General features: G+C 41.1%; 1 protein-coding gene across 50 annotated transcripts in view; it reads right to left on the bottom strand.

The window, feature by feature from the left end:
* Positions 1 to 221: 221 nt before the first annotated feature.
* Positions 222 to 20,626, bottom strand: part of LOC110533412 (phosphatidylinositol-binding clathrin assembly protein) — a 60,378-nt gene continuing 39,973 nt past the window's right edge. For 3 of the 50 annotated variants that reach the window (XM_090185961.1, XM_090185917.1, XM_090185918.1), the window contains exons 14-24: positions 20,530 to 20,613; positions 20,080 to 20,160; positions 19,736 to 19,846; positions 17,156 to 17,275; positions 16,210 to 16,240; positions 16,004 to 16,103; positions 13,226 to 13,249; positions 8,596 to 8,655; positions 3,890 to 3,994; positions 2,817 to 2,920; positions 222 to 1,825 (exon numbers count right to left, since the gene is read on the bottom strand). In XM_090185961.1, coding sequence (XP_090042087.1) covers positions 2,828 to 2,920; positions 3,890 to 3,994; positions 8,596 to 8,655; positions 13,226 to 13,249; positions 16,004 to 16,103; positions 16,210 to 16,240; positions 17,156 to 17,275; positions 19,736 to 19,846; positions 20,080 to 20,160; positions 20,530 to 20,613 — 809 coding nt within the window. In that variant the 3' untranslated portion in view covers positions 222 to 1,825; positions 2,817 to 2,827. Of the gene's footprint in view, positions 1,826 to 2,737; positions 2,921 to 3,889; positions 3,995 to 8,595; positions 8,656 to 10,768; positions 10,902 to 13,225; positions 13,250 to 16,003; positions 16,104 to 16,205; positions 16,241 to 17,155; positions 17,276 to 19,735; positions 19,847 to 20,079; positions 20,161 to 20,529; positions 20,614 to 20,626 lie in introns of those variants that run through there. The other 47 variants (XM_090185926.1, XM_090185927.1, XM_090185928.1 and 44 more) reach the window with 27 other exon arrangements.

The raw sequence follows: 20,626 nt of genomic DNA, 5'->3' as shown, positions 1-20,626 counted from the left end.
AATCTGCCCTGGTTATAACCTGGGGGGAATTAGAGCAATTTATTAGTCTCCCTCATATAAAACCCATCTACCTCATTTGGCCACTCGTGTCATGACCTGTATGTAATACAGTGGATTACAATGAATTATTATTCATCATCCATTCACATACACCCACACAAACTCAAGAAACTGGGGCAAAATACTATGTGGAGAAAAAAAAAGAAAGAATTAAAATAAAACCCACTGGAAACTGCACTTTATTGGAAAATCAACCAAAAGTCTGCATACAACAATTTATTTATATTTAATATAAACAAAAATATACTCTGCAGGGACAATGCAGTAAATATTTGATGAATAGAATAACCTTCAGGTTCTGACCATCCTGCACATATCCTTTCCATCATGGGATAGGCTCTCTTCTATATACACACACACACACAAAGCACCGATCAACAGTGTTCCATTTCTCCCTGCTTAACTGGACCCTTCTGCCCACTTACCAGACATGGGATCAAATACTAATTTCACACTTTCTGTGCTTGATTGAGCTCGTCTGGCTTAATGGACCAATTGAATCGTCCCAAAACTGCTAACACAGCATATCTGGCACTCTAGACAGGCTAAAGCAAACAAAGTATTTAAAAGATGTCCAATAGTAGCTGAACCCAGGTCTGCCACTTACACAGAACTGACCTTCCAGTGACACAATCACGACTTTTCCCCCTGCCTCCTGTGAAGATCACCTCCCTCTTTCCCCCAATCCCAGTGCCGGTCTATGTAAAGATGGCCCCGAGCCTGAAGGACACACTGCACATTCAGGTTGGAAAGGCAGCCATGTAAAATAAACAACATGCCAAGCGTAAAGCAGAAATGCGGATCCATCTCAATGCCGCCGAATCACAAATGTAGTGCTTTGCTAGTGCGTGAAAATGTTCCCTTGCAAAAAAAGAAAAAATACCCTAGCTCACAGAATTGACTGTATTGAATGAATACCCTTGTTTGACGTCCATATCACCCCTTACACATGGAGGGTTGTAACTTTGAGCCACAAAGAACTGTGCTTGACATTATGCCAGTTCAGTGATTAGAGCTAAACTGTCTGTTGACAGTGAGTTACATTTTTTCATCTTTATATTAACTATTTTTTACTCTCACTCTCAAACTCCAATCATACAATCAATCATAACCATGTATAAACCTGAATACCTCCCACAAGGAAGAGTTCAATGACATTATTTTTATCCCCCCCCCCCCCACACACCCCATTTCCTCCATGGGTAATTATAAATAAATACTAACAATACACAAGGAATGTCTACTGCAAATGTAATAACTTTTTTGAAAGAAAAAAATATTGAAATCATGGTATAAAACAGAGGTTAGCGTTACTAATCAGTGATGGTTAAATTAGATAATGCACGATTGATGATCAGATCAAGCAATTCTTCCACTCGTCCCACTTGAACCCACGTCCTCACCCCAAGAACATCAAGCTGTGTGTGATAACCCACTATTTTTATACATAACAGCAAAGTCAAATTATCTCCCTTTCCACACCCATGTTTATCTTTTACAGAAGACAAATGGGATGAGTGATCCCTGTAGAGGGGTCACATACTTTCTCATAAGACAAATTACAAAATGGGATCCTTGTCCTATGTATACTTGACACGTCTTGGACATGGCTTCCTCCCCTTGATTCCTTCAAGTCCTTTCTTATTTGGGCTGATATTCTCAACGATGAGTAAAAACAGAATTTTACTTGAAAGTGAAAGTTTAGCTGCTTCTTGGTTTGCCTTCAGAGGACAAAAGCCTCCCTTTCAGGTTACATGAACTGCATCTGAGAGAGAAAGAAAGGTCATGCTGAATACAGTCACTAAGACGGGTTATCATTCAAAGCATTTGTTTTAGAAAATTATTATGCCAAACATTCATACTCCTTGCTTTCCTTGATAACAAATCAAACTCTTTCACAAACATAGGCCAGAATACAATAAAAAAATAATTTGATTGTGTTTTTTAATGAATTTTTTTACACAGGTGTTCTCAGCTGTGTGTTTGATTTGCACAGCAGTGTCCATAATGGAGGGCATTGACACTGATTCAGGAATCCCCAGTCCCGTGTCATGACCTGTTGAGCGGTCCCCCGGCATACAACAGGACTGACTATTCTTGAATCCAAAATGCCCTCCATCCAGGACATACTGCTGGCCAAATCCAACACACCTGAAATTGCAGTGCAGAACAATCTATTGAATTCTGGCCTCATTTAGATTTAATTTGATGCAAATATGATGTATGCAAACAAAAAATGTAAATTGCAGCATGATAAACATACATATAGGGCTCCAGTCCACTCTGGAGAAAATAATCAACATATTTAGCAGTCTACATTTGACTTAATTAACTGTGTTCATTTTTTTTTTAAACAGTGGCATTTAACAGTCAACTTCCACAACATAATTTATGCAAATGTTGATTTGATATTTGATGCAAACCAAATTGGGCTGTGTTTTAAAAGAAATGTCTCAAAGGTTAGTCAAGTGATAGACATGGTTTAATAACAGTACTACTTTTATTACACTGTCAAAATGTCACATGGACCAATGTACTTTTTGAAAAGTGTTGTTTCGCAGTCTCGGTCAGACTTCCGTGCAGACATGCAAGGCATCTTACAGGTGGTTGAGTGACTATAAAGGGAATGACTGAGCCAGTGTTAGTTTTTGAAACACAAATAAATCAACAAACTCACTGTGTACACGACAAGCGGAGCAAAAGTTTGCAGATATGAGCATGCAGCACACACGCCAAGACGCACACAGGACATGTACCTAAAGATGTTCTACAAGAAATCCTTGAGAGAGAGCTGGGCAAAAGGGTCCTTTCCTGGTGCTCTGAGAGGACTCTGACTGGAGGGACTAGAAGCTGCCGAGGACTAGTTCAGAGAGAATGACAGGGTCAGGGGAATGGAGGAACAGCTAAAGAGGGAAAAAGAAATGGGAGGAGGGGAAAACCTAGCTACAGATATGAAGGGAGTAGAATGGAGAGAACAAGGTCAGGTCCAGAGTGTAGCTGCCTAACATGTTCAGTGTGGAGGTAAAACCTTACAACTCTTGACATGAGGACAGCAGATCAGAGTATCGTGTCAGAAAAGATACCCTGCTTCCCCAAAATATATTCTCCTAAGGTTGCTACCATTCTGATTTAGAGCCTACTGAAGAGATGACAGGGATGAGGGTGTACATATCCATAGAGACTTACAGTAGTGAGTGCATGCATACATTTTCACAACATCACTGAAATGGCATGAGGGTGAATGTGGAAGCGCATTCTGAATAGAAGTCCCAAAACACAGAATTCCAATTGCCCTCCGGAAAGGAATCTTTATGCCACATTACATCATTTAACAGTGATATATGGAATACCTATGTGTGTATTCCAATACCACTTTTATGGAGAATGGGTTGTGGTGCTGGATGCTTCCTGCTGACAGATTTTTCCATACATACAACAGGCAGACCACCTCAGTGGGAGTTAATTTGGCCACAGAATCAGACTTAGATAGCAGAGATCAAATCCAATTTTGGAATTAAATTTAAATAAACTTGCCGAATTTAAATGGATTGACCCCATTCTGATAGATACTAGTTCAAGGACGTGGACAATTTAGCCAGGCACCTCTCCTCAGAAAGCAAGAAGATTTGGGATCTGCTCCAGGGTGAAATTTCCCCTATGTACAGATCTATGATCAGCTTCCCCTCACCCATTCCTAGCCATAGCCATTAGTGGGGGAAATTCTAAACTGATCCAAGATCAGTGTCTAGAGGGCAACTTCACCCTACTCCTTGGCATCCGTTCAGATGAAAGCTCCTGGGGAAGGGAGTAGAATGGAGAGCACCTGTACCTGTGCTCCTGGGGCCGGGCCAAAGGGGTTGGCCGGCCTCACAACCGGTTGGCTGTACATCATGGTGGGTTGGTTTATCATGGCCATGGAACCCATCTGGGGAGGCTGAAGAAAGAGAAACAAGCAAACAAAATTAAAATTGTGAAAATCAAAATGACATCCTGCTGAAGAAATGGCCATCATTCTGACATAACTGCTTGTGTTATTCCAGTGAGACATGACGGGTTATGTAGTAGTACGATTTCTCAAGTGCAGTGGAATTTGAACAGAACAAAATAGTTTAAGTTCCTCGGCTGATTTCACTCTGGTGACTAATTAACTGTAGTTCAAATATACAGTAGCTCCTTAATGAGACAAGCATTGGGCAGTAAAAGTTAACCACTACAGCTGAATCAGCCCATCTTGTGATGCATGGCATTGTCAATCATTACAAGACATCTGTCACTTTTCCATTTGATTCGTCATGAACCCTTTGGCTCGTCTATGGATGTAGAAATTAACGAGACCATAGTTTACACTATACTGTGCAATACACTGCCACAAATTGGTCCGGGTGTTACATGCTTCAAAAGCCAAACAAACACTGATTAAAAACATAAAAGGTATTCCCCATAGAAATATAATGAAAAAACAATGGCTTAGAAACCTCTATCCCTGGCAATTTGACTGGTAAAATCATGGGTACACTCACAATGGCTACCTGGTATTGAAATGCAATTATTTCCATGGTAATGTAGGAATGTTCATTCAAATGATGTGGCTCATGCAACGGAATATTTTTTGCAATATCAGTTGAGTTGAATCAACAAATCACAGCACATATTGATGGGTACACTTCCTGTTTTACTTCCTGATTTGCACCTATGGCCGTTATTCCATAATTGCCTTGAATGTGGACGCCTGTTCTATTTATTCTATGGTATACATGCGGTAAAGAGGTCAATCAAACCCGACCAAAACAATGGAACTGCAATGGAAACGGTGGGGGAAAGATCCCGAACCTCCTTGTTGCCCCCCCAAGCAAAATTTGCCTAGTTAGGTTATTGTTTATATGTGTATTTTACACTATGTTGAGGTAAAAATCAAAGTATAATGCTTGTAAGGATGTCAACCCCAATATATGTTCATGTGATCTTAATCAACTGCATTACAGTTAAAAATGACTGACTATCACCACCGATTTCCAAGTGCTAGCTTTGCCACAAGCATATACGAATGGGAGTTAGCATTTAGCAGTCACTTCTTCTAAACCCAAAAAAGGGACAACTTACAAATATTTTGCAGCGTAAACAGCCAAATGTATATCCAAATCAGACTGTAGTAACCACATTGTGGGCCTGTTACAATACATCAATCATAACGGACACAGTGGAGTGGCACTTTGGTCTGTAGCTCTAAGCAGCTCTTTAACCACCCACAACATCACCGCCGCTGACAAGAACACCAGCTCTCTCACCACCACCAACTCATCAACACATCACTAGAGTTGGGCTCTGATGGTCATGGAATTTCGGTTATACGATTATACATTAATTGTGCCAGCCCTACACTGGAAGTCAACCAAATCTGTGCTACTGCAGTATTATGCTGGTGAAATAGTACATTTTAATTATTGTAAGGACTTGGCCTTTTAGCTTCTTTAAAAGCACAGGAATGGTCACCTTTGCATTGGAAAGGCCTGTATTCATAAAGTGTCTATAAGAAGGAGTGCTGATACAGGTTCAGGCCCCCTCGGTCCATTCATTATAATCTAAAAAGGCTAAATTGATCCTACTATGATACGCTTTATGAACCCGGAACCTGGAGTGAACCAGTGTTAAAGGATTTCTTTTTTTTTGCAGAAGTCAACCTAGCAAACAACAATTGTCATTGGTTCAAAGAAAGGGGAATGATAATTTCTTTCTGACAAACAGAAGGCTTAGAGATGTAAACAACATCAATTAATGTACTGAATGTGGTACTCACAAAGCTCCAAAAAGGTCTCCTACAGTATGGTGCAACATTCTCAGAACGTGTAAAAAATAATGTTAGATATACAGTACCAGTCAAAAGTTGATACACCTACTCATTCCAGGGTTTTTCTTTATTTGTACTATTTTCTACATTGTAGTATAATAGTGAAGACATCAAAACTATGAAATAACACATGTGGAATCATGTAGTAACCAAAAAAAGTGTTATACAAATAAAAATATATTTCATATTTGAGATTCTTCAAAGTAGCCATCTTTTGCCTTGATGACAGCTTTGCACACTCTTGGCATTCTCTTAACCAGCTTCATAAGGTAATCACCTGGAATACATTTCAATTAACAGGTGTGCCTTTTTGTGGAATTTCTTTCCTTCTTAATGTGTTTGAGCCAATCAGTTAGGGGTGGTATGTATACAGAAGATAGCCCTATTTGGTAAAACACCAAGTCCATATTATGGCAAGAACAGCTCAAATAAGCGAAGAGAAAAAGCAGTCTATCATTACTTTAAGACATGAAGGTCAGTCAATCCAGAACATTTCAAGAACTTTTAAAGTTCCTTCAAGTGCAGTCTCAAAAACCATCAAACGCTATGATGAAACTGCCTCTCATAAGGACCGCCACAGGAAGGGAAGACCCAGAGTTACATTTGCTGCAGAGGATAAGAGGATTCAGAGGATTCATTAGAGTTAACTGTAACTCAGAAATTGCAGCCCAAATATATGCTTCAGAGTTCAAGTAACAGACGCAGCTCAACATCAACTGTTCAGAGGAAACTGCGTGAATCAGGCCTTCATGGTCGAATTGCTGCAAAGAAACCACTACTAAAGGACATCAATAATAAGAAGAGACTTGCTTGGGCCAAGAAACACGAGCAATGGACATAAGGCAGGTGGAAATCTATCCTTTGGTCTAATGAGTCCAAATTTTAGATTTTTGGTTCCAACCGCTGTGTCTTTGTGAGACGCAGAGTAGGTGAACGGATGATCTCCGCATGTGTGGTTCCCATCATGAAGCATGGATGCAGAGGGAACACCCCCCTATCCACATCGATGGAACAGTAGTGGAGAGGGTAGCAAGTTTTAAGTTCCTCGGCATACACATCACAGACAAACTGAATTGGTCCACTCACACAGACAGCATCGTGAAGAAGGCGCAGCAGCGCCTCTTCAACCTCAGGAGGCTGAAGAAATTTGGCTTGTCACCAAAAGCACTCACAAACTTCTACAGATGCACAATCGAGAGCATCCTGGCGGGCTGTATCACCGCCTGGTATGGCAACTGCACTGCCCTCAACCGTAAGGCTCTCCAGAGGGTAGTGAGGTCTGCACAACGCATCACCGGGGGCAAACTACCTGCCCTCCAGGACACCTACACCACCCGATGTCACAGGAAGGCCATAAAGATCATCAAGGACAACCACCCGAGCCACTGCCTGCTCACCCCGCTATCATCAAGAAGGCGAGGTCAGTACAGGTGCATCAAAGCTGGGACCGAGAGACTGAAAAACAGCTTCTATCTCAAGGCCATCAGACTGTTAAACAGCCACCACTAACACTGAGTGGCTGCTGCCAACACACTGACACTGACTCAACTCCAGCCACTTTAATAATGGGAATTGATGGGAAATGATGTAAATATATCACTAGCCACTTTAAACAATGCTACCTTATATAATGTTACTTACCCTACATTATTCATCTCATATGCATACATATATACTGTACTCTATATCATCGACTGTATCCTTATGTAATACATGTATCACTAGCCACTTTAAACTATGCCACTTTGTTTACATACTCATCTCATTTGTACATACTGTACTCAATACCATCTACTGTATCTTGCCTATGCTGCTCTGTACCATCACTCATTCATATATCCTTATGTACACATTCTTTATCCCCTTACACTGTGTACAAGACAGTAGTTTTGGAATTGTTAGTTAGATTACTTGTTATTACTGCATTGTCGGAACTAGAAGCACAAGCATTTCGCTACACTCGCATTAACATCTGCTAACCATGTGTATGTGACAAATAAAATTTGATTTGATTTGATTTGATTTAGGATGTGTGATGGTGCTTTTCTGGTGACACTGTCTGACTTATTTAGAATTCAAGGCACACTTAACCAGTATGGCTACCACAGCATTCTGCAGCGATAAGCTCAAACCAGATGGAATGGCGTAGTGGGACTGTCATTTGTTTTTCACCTCCAGGCTGTGTAAGGGTTATTTGACCAAGAAGGAGTGCTGCATCAGATGACCAGGCCTCCACAATTAACTGACCTCAACCCAATTGAGATGGTTTGGGATGAGTTGGACTGCAGAGTGAAGGAAAAGCAGCCAACAAGTTCTCAGCATATGTGGGAAATCCTTCAAGACTGTTGGAAAAGCATTCCAGGTGAAGCTGGTTGAGAGAATGCCAAAGGTTTGCAAAGATGTCATCAAGTCAATGGGTGGCTACTTTGAAGAATCTCAAATATAAAATACATTTGGATTTGTTGAACACTTTTTTGGTTACTGCATGATTCCATGTGATATTTCATAGTGTTGATGTTGTCACTATTCTTCTACAATGCAGACAAACATTTTTTTTTTAACATTTAAAAAAATATAAAAATCCTTGAATGAGTAGGTGTCCAAACTTTTGACTGGTACTGTATATATAAAAAGGGTTCCGAGGCATGGCTTCATGAGATTGAAAAGATAAACCCCCCCAAACTACTTACCATTCCATATGCCATCATTCCCGTCGGCGTCGTTGCAGGGAAGGCCATGACAGATGGTGCCTGAAATGACACAAGCAAAGATGATCACTCAATGAACCAGGACACTTTTACAGAAAGTTAGTCATCTTATATGCAGTCAGTTACATGCTAGTTACAAGTCTCTTTGGATAAAAGCATCTCCTAAGTGGCAGTGCCTATATAAAGTCTAGGCCCCCTCCATAAAAATGTATTAACTAAAATGGTTGTCACACAAGATTTCATCCCCTTGGTTTACGCAAGCCTAAATCAGTTCCAAAGTCTAATTTGGCTTAACGAAGTTAAATTATATGGAATCACTCTGTATGTAAACTGCTCTCGAGGTCATGCCACAGCATCTCAATCGGGTTGAGGTCAGAACTGACTGGGCTACTCCAGAAGGCGTATTTTCATCTGTTGAAGCCATTCCGTTGTTGATTTACTTCAGTGTTTTGGGTCGTTGTCCTGTTGCATCACCCAACTTCTGTTGAGCTTCAATTGGCAGACAGATCGCCTAACATTCTCCTGCAAAATGTTGTGATAATCTTGAGAATTCATTTTTTCATTGATGATAGCAAGCAGTCCAGGCCCTGAGGCAGCAAAGCAGCCCCAAACCATGATGCTCCCTCCACCATACTTTACAGTAGGGATGAGGTTTTTATGTTGGTGTACTGTGCCTTTTTTCTCTCCACATAGTGTTGTGTGTTCCTTTCAAACAACTCAACTGTAGTTTCAACTGTCCACATAATATTTTGCCAGTAGCGCTGTGGAACATCCAGGTGCACCTTTGAAAACTTCAGACGTGTAGTGAACAGCAGTGGCTTCTTCCATGGTGTCTTCCATTCTTGTTTAGTGTTTTACGTATCATAGACTCGTCAAAAGAGATGTTAGCATGTTGCAGAGATTTCTCTAAGTCTTTAGCTGACATTCTAGGATTCTTCTTAACCTCATTGAGCATTCTGTGCTACGCTCTTGCAGTCATCTTTGCAGGATGGCCACTCCTAGGGAGAGTAGCAACTGCTGAACTTTCTCCATTTATGGACAATTTGTCTTACCGTGGACTGGTGAACATCAAGGCTTTTAGAGATACTTTTGTAACCTTTTCCAGCTTTATACATGTCAACAATTCTTAATCTTAGGTCTTCTGAGATCTCTTTTGTTCGAGGCATGGTTCACATCAGGCAATGCTTCTTGTGAATAGCAAACTCACATTTTGTGAGTTTTTTTTAATAGGACAAGGCAGCTCTAACCAACGTCTCCAATCTCGTCACATTGATTTGAATCCAGGTTAGCTGACTCCTGACTCCAGGTTAGCTGACTCCTGACTCCAGGTTAGCTGACTCCTGACTCCAGGTTAGCTGACTCCTGACTCCAGGTTAGCTGACTCCTGACTCCAGGTTAGCTGACTCCTGACTCCAATTAGCTTTGGAGAAGTCATTAGCCTAGGGGTTCACATACTTTTTCCAACCTAAACTGTGAATGTTTAAATTGTGTATTCGGGCAAGAAAAATACAATAATTTGTGTGTTATTAGTTTAAGCACACTATGTTCATCTATTGTTGTGACTTACATGAAGATCAGATCAAATTTGCTAACAAATGTATGCAGAAATCCAGGTAATTCCAAAGGGTTCACATACTTTTTCTTGCCACTGTGCACACACATGCATGGTCCCTCAGTCAAGTATTGAATTTCAAGCACAGATTAAATGACAAAAACCAGGGAAAGCATAAATTACAAAAACCTTTTTGAAACCATGAAGAAGGGCAATGGTTGGTAGATGAGTAACAATAACAAATCAGACATTGAATATATCTTTAAGCATGGTCAAGTTAATAATTATGCTGTGGATTATGTATTAAACCACCCAGTCACAAAGATACAGTTGTCCTTCTGAACTGAGCTGCAGGACAGGAATGAAACTGCTCAGGGATGTCACCATGAGGCCATTGGTGATTTTAAAACAGCTACAGAGTTCAATGGCTGTGATGGAAGAAAACAGAGGCTGGATCAACAACACTTTAGTGACTCCATAATTAACAACCTAAATGAGTGAAAATAAATAAATATACAGAATACAAATATTCCAAAATATGCATACGTATGCAACAAGGCACCAAAGTAATGCTGAAAAAAAAACAAAAGCAAAGGAATAACATTTTTGGCCAAAATGCAAAGCCTTATGTTTGGGACAAATCCAACACAACATCAGAGTAACTGCCTCCTTATTGTCAAGCATGGTGGTGGCTGCATCACAGGGAGAGGATTTCACCTTTCAGCAGGACAGTAACCTACAACACAAAGCCACATTCACACTGGAGCTGCTTACCAAGACAGTGAATGGTCCTGCTTGAAAATCTATGTCAAGACTTGAAAATTGCTGTCTATCCATGATCCTGAACAACTTGACAGAGTGCTTGAAAAATCTTTGAAAAGAATAATGGGAGAATATTGCACAATACTGGTGTGCAAAGTTCTTATGAGACTCACCCTAGGAGACTTACAGCTGTAATCACTGCCAATTGTGTTTCTAACACCTATCTAATGAAGGTATATTAGTCTTTTATTTTTCATTCACCTTTTTAATATTAGAGTTGTGTATGTTGTGTAGATCGTGGACAAAAACATGGCAATTACATCAATTTTAATCCCACTTTGTAACACAAAATGTGAAGAAATCCAGGCGGAGTGTCAACTTTCTACAGGCACTGTAACTTAGCATAAATAAATAGTTTCATATTCATGTTTAGTTAATGAATCACTTTTACAAAATAACAGGTGCAAACTTAGTAAATTTGGTCCTCTCCAGAAACAACCCACCTGATCAATGTTCTCTTTGTTCAGCTCTCTGACAAGCTACAATTGTCCAATTCACATGCAACACGTCATACTCAATGCCTGCCTGCTTCCACTTTGGCAAGGCTAATGGAACATCTGGGAACCATTTGTTGCATGCTTGTCCTTATTTCCCCTAGTTTACCCTTACAGTGTATGTTAGGGCTAACCAGAAGAGCTGTGTGGGAATCTTAAGCACAGAGAGAGCGAGAGAGCCCTGAAGCAAGAAGCTGTTACTTGCAGGTGCAGAGCTGCTCTGCTGAAAAAGACAGAGGGAGGCTTTTATAGAGGAACTGCTAGACTATCACACAGCCCCCACAGTAGTAAGTAACAAACCCTGATTTGTTCAACATCACAGGCATTCAGTTGCATGAAAAAGGCACACTTGTGAAGGAAATATTTAATCAGCAATCAAGCCATTGAAAAGGGTCAGAATTATGGATGTACAAAGAATAAATGTTGGGGTAATTACAGTCGGCACTTGTTTCGAACACCCAAAAGTCCTTTTTCCAACTTCTCACTTTGATCAGAAATGCTTTGCATAAAAGCATACTCAGCAGGCAATATTTCCGTCATTGCAGAAATTTGCTTGAATAGTAAAATATGGGAGGATCACCAGATACTATTTAGAACGACCAAATGGAAAGCAGTCATTTTCAACAAAAGGAGGTGATGTGCGAAACATTGACTGTTGGTGATGTTATCCGAGTTAAGGTAGAATTTTATACAAATCAGGGGGTGATAACCAAATCGGGATAGGGTATGTCTCGCTAGCCAGCTTTGACACTGTGGTAGATAGGCTTCCAGTCAACATGCTGTTTTGCACCCTGTTCAGAAGAAACAACCACGAGGGGAGAATGAGGAAAAGCCTTACGGCAAAGTAATATCTGGTGAAAACGTTTTAAAAAAGAAAGAAAAAAGTGTGAGTTATCAACCATGTAGTTACCTAAGATCATACCCCAGTTTATCGTTTCAAACCAGACTTGTCCGTATCAATAGACAAATATACCATGGTCTTTCAGTATATTTCCATAAGCGTTCACTTGATAATAGCTGAAACGTTCTTTTGGGGGGGGGGGTTCTGAATGTTAACCACTCACAAAACATGCTTTTTTGGGGAAACCCTTCACTTGAGTCATTAGGCTTAGATGAACAAGTCTTAATAATGATGTTTGAAAGTGTTGTGAGCAGGTGAGATCAGCTTACGGAAACTGAGTTTAATAACTAACTGAGTTGGGGTGGCCTAGTGGTTAACAACACACACGAGAAGGGCACCCAGTGGCTAAAAATGTGTTCTTATTGTAGAAATTCAGATATATCCTAAAAATTTTCTCACGGCTCACGTCATGTTATAACTGTCATGATGTCACACCAGTCATGTAATTATTATACAGACAGTATGTGACCCTCGTGACGCAGGCACTGAGCAAGGTGTGACCAGAAGTTCAATAACAAAATACGACAAAGGATGTTTTTTTTCTACAGTAGGTCTAAGACTGTCCATGGACACTTGTCCCATTCTAATGGTCTACAGACATGTTGTCAGACCTAGTATAAACCAGCCTCTGGAGAACAAAGGGCTGCAATAAGGAGGAGAGGAAAGCCAGGACAGGTCATGCTGTGGGTTCTGTGTTAGATTGAGGTCAACAGGTCAGAAGAAGCCCATGGTGCAGACCACACCGGTCAGAGAGAACACGTGGCTGGGTGAATGTGTGGGGTTAATACCAGGCATGCCAGCTTTGGTCAAAGAGCAGGAAATAGTACAACCATTGAGACTTACGTATTGTGGGAAATGCATGCCGTTCTGTATTTTTTCCCCAGGAGAACATTTATACAATGCAAAAGACATTTGAGAAACAGATTAGAAAATATTGTAACAACAATGTTTAGTGAACACAGAGCAAAACCACACACACACACACACCATTGGTGCTTTCTGTCCATATGATCTGAATGCATCAGGAACTTAAACCAAGCAGTGTTTGTGTTGGATAAACAATTCCCAAAGCAGATGAGGAAAAAGCACATTTCTTTTCATAAATCATATTATTTTATAGGATCCATTAGCTGGCACTAATGGTGACAGCTTGTCTTCCTGGGGTCTGACAAAAGGAAAAAGACATACAAAATACTTTACAATTTACATATACAGTGTATTCTGAAAGTATTCAGAATACCTTGACTTTTCCCACATTGTTACATTACAGCCATATTCTAAAATTGATTAAATTATCCCCTCCCCTGACGCTTCAAAATTCAGGCCAAAGAGTTCAATCTTGGTTTCATCAGACCAGAGAAGCTTGTTGCTCATGGTCTGAGAGTGCCTTTTACTGAAGAGTGGCTTCCGTCTGGCCACTCTACCATAAGGCCTTATTGGTGGAGTGCTGCAGAGATGTTTGTCCTTCTGGAAGTTTCTCCCATCTTCACAGAGGAACTCTGAAGCTCTGTCATAGTGACCATTGGGTTATTGGTCACCTCCCTGATCAAGGCCCTTCTCCCCTGATTGCTCAGTTTGGCCGGGCGGCCAGCTCTGGGACGAGGCTTGGTGGTTCCAAACTTCTTCCATTTAATAATGGAGGCCACAGTGTTCTTGGGGTCCTTTAAAGTTGCAGAAATGTTTTGGTACCCTTCCCCAGATCTGTGTCTCGACACAATCCTGTCTCGGAGATCTACAGACAATTCCTTCGACCTCATGTCTTCGCTTTGTCATTATGGGGTATTGTGTGTAGATTTATGAGGAAAAATATTAATTTAATACATTTTAGAATAAGGCTGTAGCGTAATAAAATGTGGAAAAAGTCAAGGGGTCTGAATACTTTCGAATGCACTATATTTAAAAACATGTAGTGTGCATCTATCAGTTACACACACAATGGGGCAAAAAAGTATTTAGTCAGCCACCAATTGTGCAAGTTCTCCCACTTAAAAAGATGAGAGGCCTGTAATTTTCATCATAGGTACACTTCAACTATGACAGACAAAATGAGATTTTTTATTTTCAAATTATGGTGGAAAATAAGTATTTGGTCACCTACAAACAAGCAAGATTTCTGGCTCTCACAGACCTGTAACTTCTTCTTTAAGAGGCTCCTCTGCCCTCCACTCGTTACCTGCATTAATGGCATCTGTTTGAACTTGTTATCAGTATAAAAGACACCTGTCCACAACCTCAAACAGTCACACTCCAAACTCCACTATGGCCAAGACCAAAGAGCTATCAAAGGACACCAGAAACAAAATTGTAGACCTGCACCAGGCTGGGAAGACTGAATCTGCAATAGGTAAGCAGCTTGGTTTGAAGAAATCAACTGTGGGAGCAATTATTAGGAAATGGAAGATATACAAGACCACTGATAATCTCCCTCGATCTGGGGTTCCACGCAAGATCTCACCCCGTGGGGTCAAAATGATCACAAGAACGGTGAGCAAAAATCCCAGAACCACACGGGGGGACCTAGTGAATGACCTGCAGAGAGCTGGGACCAAAGTAACAAAGCCTACCATCAGTAACACACTACGCCGCCAGGGACTCAAATCCTGCAGTGCCAGACGTACTGGCTTAAGCATGTCCAGGCCATGTCCAGGCCCGTCTGAAGTTTGCTAGAGAGCATTTGGATGATCCAGAAGAAGATTGGGAGAATGTCATATGGTCAGATGAAACCAAAATATAACTTTTTGGTAAAACCTCAACTCGTTGTGTTTGGAGGACAAAGAATGCTGAGTTGTATCCAAAGAACACCATACCTACTGTGAAGCATGGGTGTGGAAACATCATGCTTTGGGGCTGTTTTTCTGCAAAGGGACCAGGACGACTGATCCGTGTAAAGGAAAGAATGAATGGGGCCATGTATCGTGAGATTTTGAGTGAAAACCTCCTTCCATCAGCAAGGGCATTGAAGATGAAACGTAGCTGGGTCTTTCAGCATGACAATGATCCCAAACACACCGCCTGGGCAATGAAGGAGTGGCTTCGTAAGAAGCATTTCAAGGTCCTGGAGTGGCCTAGCCAGTCTCCAGATCTCAACCCCATAGAAAATCTTTGGAGAGAGTTGAAAGTCCGTGTTGCCCAGCAACAGCCCCAAAACCAAAACATCACTGCTCTAGAGGAGATCTGCATGGAGGAATGGGCCAAAATATCAGCAACAGTGTGTGAAAACCTTGTGAAGACTTACAGAAAATGTTTGACCTCTGTCATTGCCAACAAAGGGTATATAATAAAGTATTGAGATAAACTTTTGTTATTGACCAAATACTTATTTTCCACCATAATTTGCAAATAAATTCATAAAAAATCCTACAATGTGATTTTCTGGATTTTTTTTCTAGTTTTGTCTGTCATAGTTGAAGTGTACCTATGATGAAAATTACAGGCCTCTCATCTTTTTAAGTGGGAGAACTTGCACAATTGGTGGCTGACTAAATACTTTTTTTGCACCACTGTACATGTCAGTACATACACACAAGTAGCAGTACGATTAATATTGATCAATGCATTACAATTTTGTGATCAGAACTTTGGATACTATAGTAAAGAAATACTTATTCCAAACAAACTTACCATAGTGGCAGGGTTCCATGTGGTAGAGGGAGCACTCTTTGGTTGCCAATTGTATCCACCTGTCAACTTCTTCTCACCAGGCTGACTCCAATGAATATCACTACATAGGAAATGGAAATGGTAATTATTTTCATTCAACTGCAATATATCAGTATGGTAAAAAATTATAATTAGTCACTCCAGTTCCGTTATCATTGCATTCTTACTTTTTTGCCACACCATTGCCAATTCCCAAATCTAAAAAGGAGAGAGAATACATTGTTAGTTGAGCGCATAGTGCCGCTGACTTGACCATCTCTCATTAAAATACACCAAAAGAGATAGCATGTGACACTTCATCTGGCAGCTGGTCTGCTAAAATGTTAAGTATCAATAGCACATGTGCAGCAGACCATTATTTCTAGCACACCAAGACAGTCGTGAAGAGGGCACAACAAAACCTATTATATTTGGCAAGGGTCTTCAGATCCTCAAAAGGTTCTACAGCTGTACCATCGAGAGCATCCTGACTGGTTGCATCACTGCCTGGTTTGGCAACTGCTTGGCCTCTGACCGCAAAGCACTACAGAGGGTAGTGGGTACAGCCCAGTACATCACTGGAGCCAGGCTTCCTGCCATCCAGGACCTCTACACCAGGCGGTGTCAGAGGAAGGCCCAAAAAATTGTCAAATACTCCAGCCACCCTAGTCAAAGACTGTTCTCTCTGCTACTGCACGGAAAGTGGTACAGGAGAGCCAAGTCTAAGTGAAAGAGGCTTCTAAACAGCTTTTACCCCCAAGATATAAGACTCCTGAACATCTAATCAAATGGCTACCCAGACTACTTGCATTGCCCCCCTTTTACGCTGCTGCTACTCTCTGTTATTATCTAAGCATAAGTCACTTTAATAATTCTACCCACATGTATATATTACCTCAATTACCTCGACTGACTGGTGCACCCGCACATTGACTCTGTACCGTTACCCCCGTATATAGCCTCACTATTGTTATTTCCCTGCTGCTCTTTAATTATTTGTTACTTTATTTGATTTATTTAGGTATTTCACTGTAAGGTGAAACAGGTGTAACCTGTTGTATTTGGCGACAAGCAAAATGTGATCATTACAGTATGGTGGGAGTAAGACCTAAGGAGCGCGTTGATGATACATACTGCCCACAAGGTTGGCCAAGGACGAGTCCAGGTCATCCGACACCAGTTTCCCAAGCTGCTGCCCGTTTGGGATTAGCCCCTGGCTGGGCGAGGAGGCCACTGTGGGTTTGAGGACACCACCTAAAACATTATTAATAAAAAAGGAAGAAGGGTGGGAGAGGGAGGGAGGGTGTAAAAGACAGAAATCCACAGACGAAACAGGAAATATGATGTGGTTAACGTGAGCAGTGGGAAGCAGATGTCGCACGTGAAAATGACAATAAGTTTGCTGGCGCAGTCCAGGGCTGAGGAGTGTGTCATCAACTCACCCAGTCATGTGCCATAAAACAGCCAAGGCCCAAAGTGTGTGTTCACCCAATGGACAAGGGAGAGAAACAAAACGATGGTGAGATTGTGAGTGAAGCACCCCAAAACCCACACATTAGATACATGTACACCACCGGTCAAAAGTTTTAGAACACCTACTTATTCAAAGTGTTTTCTTTATTTTTTACTATTTTCTACATTGTAGAATAATAGTGAAGACATCAAAACTATGAAATAACACATATGGAATAATTTAGTAAACAAAAAAACAAAAAAAAGTGTTCAACAAATCAAAATGTATTTTAGATTCTTCAAATAGCCACTCTTTTCCTTGATGACAGCTTTGCAAATTCTTGGCATTCTCTCAACTAGCTTCATGAGGTAGTCACCTGGAATGCATTTCAATTAACAGGTGTGCCTTGTTAAAAGTTAATTTGTGGAATTTCTTTCCTTCATAATGTGTTTGAGCCAATCAGTTGTGTTGTGACAAGGTAAAGACACGAAGGTCAGTCAATACGAAACATTTCAAGAACTTTGACAGCTTCTTCAAGTGCAGTCTCAAAAACCATCAAGCGCTATGATGAAACTGGCTCTCATGAGGACCGCCAAAGGAATGGAAGACCCAGAGTTACCTCTGCTGCAGAGGATAAGTTCATTAGAGAGTTTCCAGCCTCAGCAACGGCAGCCCACATAAATACTTCAGAGTTCAAGTAACAGACACATCTCAACATAAACTGTTCTGAGGAGACTGTGTGAATCAGGCCTTCATGGTCAAATTGCTGCAAAGAAACCACTACTAAAGGACTAAAAGTTCCAACTGCTGTGTCTTTGTGAGACGCAGTGTGGGTGAACGGATGATCTCCACATGTGTATTTCCCACCGTAAAGCATGGAGGAGGAGGTGTTATTGTGTGGGGGTGCTTTGCTGGTGACACTATCTGATTTTAGAATTCAAATTCTAAATAATATTTTAGAATTTGTAGCGATAAGCCATCCCATCTGGTTTGGGCTTAGTGCGCCTGTCATTTGTTTTTCAGCAGGACAATGACCCAACACACCTCCAGGCTGTTTAAGGGCTATTTTACCAAGAAGGAGAGTGATGGAGTGCTGCATCAGATGACCTTGCCTCCACAATCCCCCAACCTCAACCCAATTGAGATGGTTTTTGATGATTGGAGCGCAGAGTGAAGGAAAAGCAGCCAACAAGTGCTCAGCATGTGGGAACTCCTTCAAGACGGTTGGAAAAGCATTCCAGGTGAATCTGGTTGAGAGAATGTCAAGAGTTTGCAAAGTTGTCATCAAGGCAAATGGTGGCTATTTGAAGAATCTCAAATATAAGATATATTTTGATTTATTTAACACTTTTGGTTACTACATGATTCCATATGTTGTATTTCATAGTTTTGATGTCTTCACTATTATTCTACAATGTAGAAAATAGTACAAATAAAGAAAAACCTTTGAATGAGTAGGTGTTCTAAAACTTTTCAGTAGTGTATGTGTATATTCTCCACTCTTCACTATACACTTTATTGAGCACCAAAAGGCACTTTGCTGACAAATGCACCTTTCTGTGATGTACTTATGACTTCGTAGGCATAACTACTCAGGGGCAGAAGGCTATGTTGAGAGAAGTTGAAATGGTGCCAATACTCATTTCCTAAGCTCTTCCATTTCATGCAAGATTAGACAATGTGATGGAGAATTGTTACATTGCAGTGAGAAGATGAGGACAGCACTACCCTGACTCTTTGGGTTCTGTTCATGACAAACTGTCATGTTCCAGGCCCTGGCCGTGGCAGTGAAAGAATCAAGAATGTATGGCTAAAGGAGCTCGGAGGCACCGGAGCAGACCTTGCCAGTTATGAAACCCGCCATGTGTCGAATGACAGACAGGTAATTTAAAATCCCTGAGGGAAGGCTGCGCTTTCCCATGCAAAATAGCAACAACAAAAATAAACATGAATGCTACTTTTGGAACATTTCAAAGCAAATCATTCATGACCATATCTCATGGGGGTACATTTCCTCAATCATTGATCAAGCACTCACTGCAAGTATTTTGAATTCCTTTCCAAAACATCCAAGCCCAGCGATGGCCCATGAGGTGAGACGCCCCCAGTCACGAGGTGAGTTGGGCCCAGTGGGCAGCAGTGCGGAAGTGATCTAATTGCTGATCCTAGATCTGTGCCGAAGGGTAACTTCTATGTGGCACTTGTGCATGTGAAGAGAGGGATGGGGAATTGGGAGAGATCGGGGAATGTATGATCCTTACCAGCAGAGTCAACATTGTTGGCGGAGGCTGAGTTATTGCCAAACACAGAGTCAAAGTTGACGTTAAGGCCTCTGGCGGTCTGGGGCTGCGTGGTGGAAGACACTGAGAATCCTGGTTAAGAGGAAGCAAGAGTGTTGATATTAGCTGAGGCATTAATCGAGCTATAAAGCTTTCTGATGCAAAACAGAAGTCTTTATTTCGCTTGTTAACTTAAGTATGATGGTGCCGTCATCTTTGCAGACACCCTTCTTGTCCATTTAAACATATTCTGTACACCCAATAAGTTTTATTCAGGCCAGAGAGTAGACAGGGGGCAGTAGGAATGGCCAGCCCCAGGTACCTACCTCCAAATAGACCAGCTACAGCAGAGGGCTCAGACTGGAAGAGAGGAGTGGTAGGGTATGATGCTGGCCCACAGAAAGAGTCTGACACAACCAGAGGCAAGCAGGAGGGGAGAAAGGCAAAGAGATGTTTTAGAAACAAGATTAGAAACAAGATTAGAAATAACGAAAAACACAACAAATGAAATGTAGTATAGCTCCAGAAAAGTAAGCAAGAAGATCAAGTCAAATGATATATATCTAGCTCAGCAGTTTGAGAAAAAGGAAGAGAACTAACATTTTTTTTAAAGCCACCTCAAACAAAACGCAAAATACTCAAATGTTAGCACTAAAGGCAAACAGCAATCAGGGAAGCAACTAGACTAGAGCAAACATGAACCCGGTGTAAGTTCAGGGTCCTATGCTTCCAGGAGTTTTCAGAAAACAGGTCAGTCAGGTTCCCGGTCATAGTACCTGAGACAAACTGCTCTATCCGCACTGTGTGCTCAAGATCAGATGCAATGGAAGAGCTCGAAACAATAAAGGGATTGTAATGATCTGGAAAATTAAA

Source organism: Oncorhynchus mykiss, chromosome 10 (assembly GCF_057628025.1).
Source record: "Oncorhynchus mykiss isolate SJ-2025 chromosome 10, ASM5762802v1, whole genome shotgun sequence".
Lineage (NCBI taxonomy): Eukaryota > Metazoa > Chordata > Actinopteri > Salmoniformes > Salmonidae > Oncorhynchus > Oncorhynchus mykiss.
This window is presented reverse-complemented; position numbering and strand designations above follow the sequence as displayed.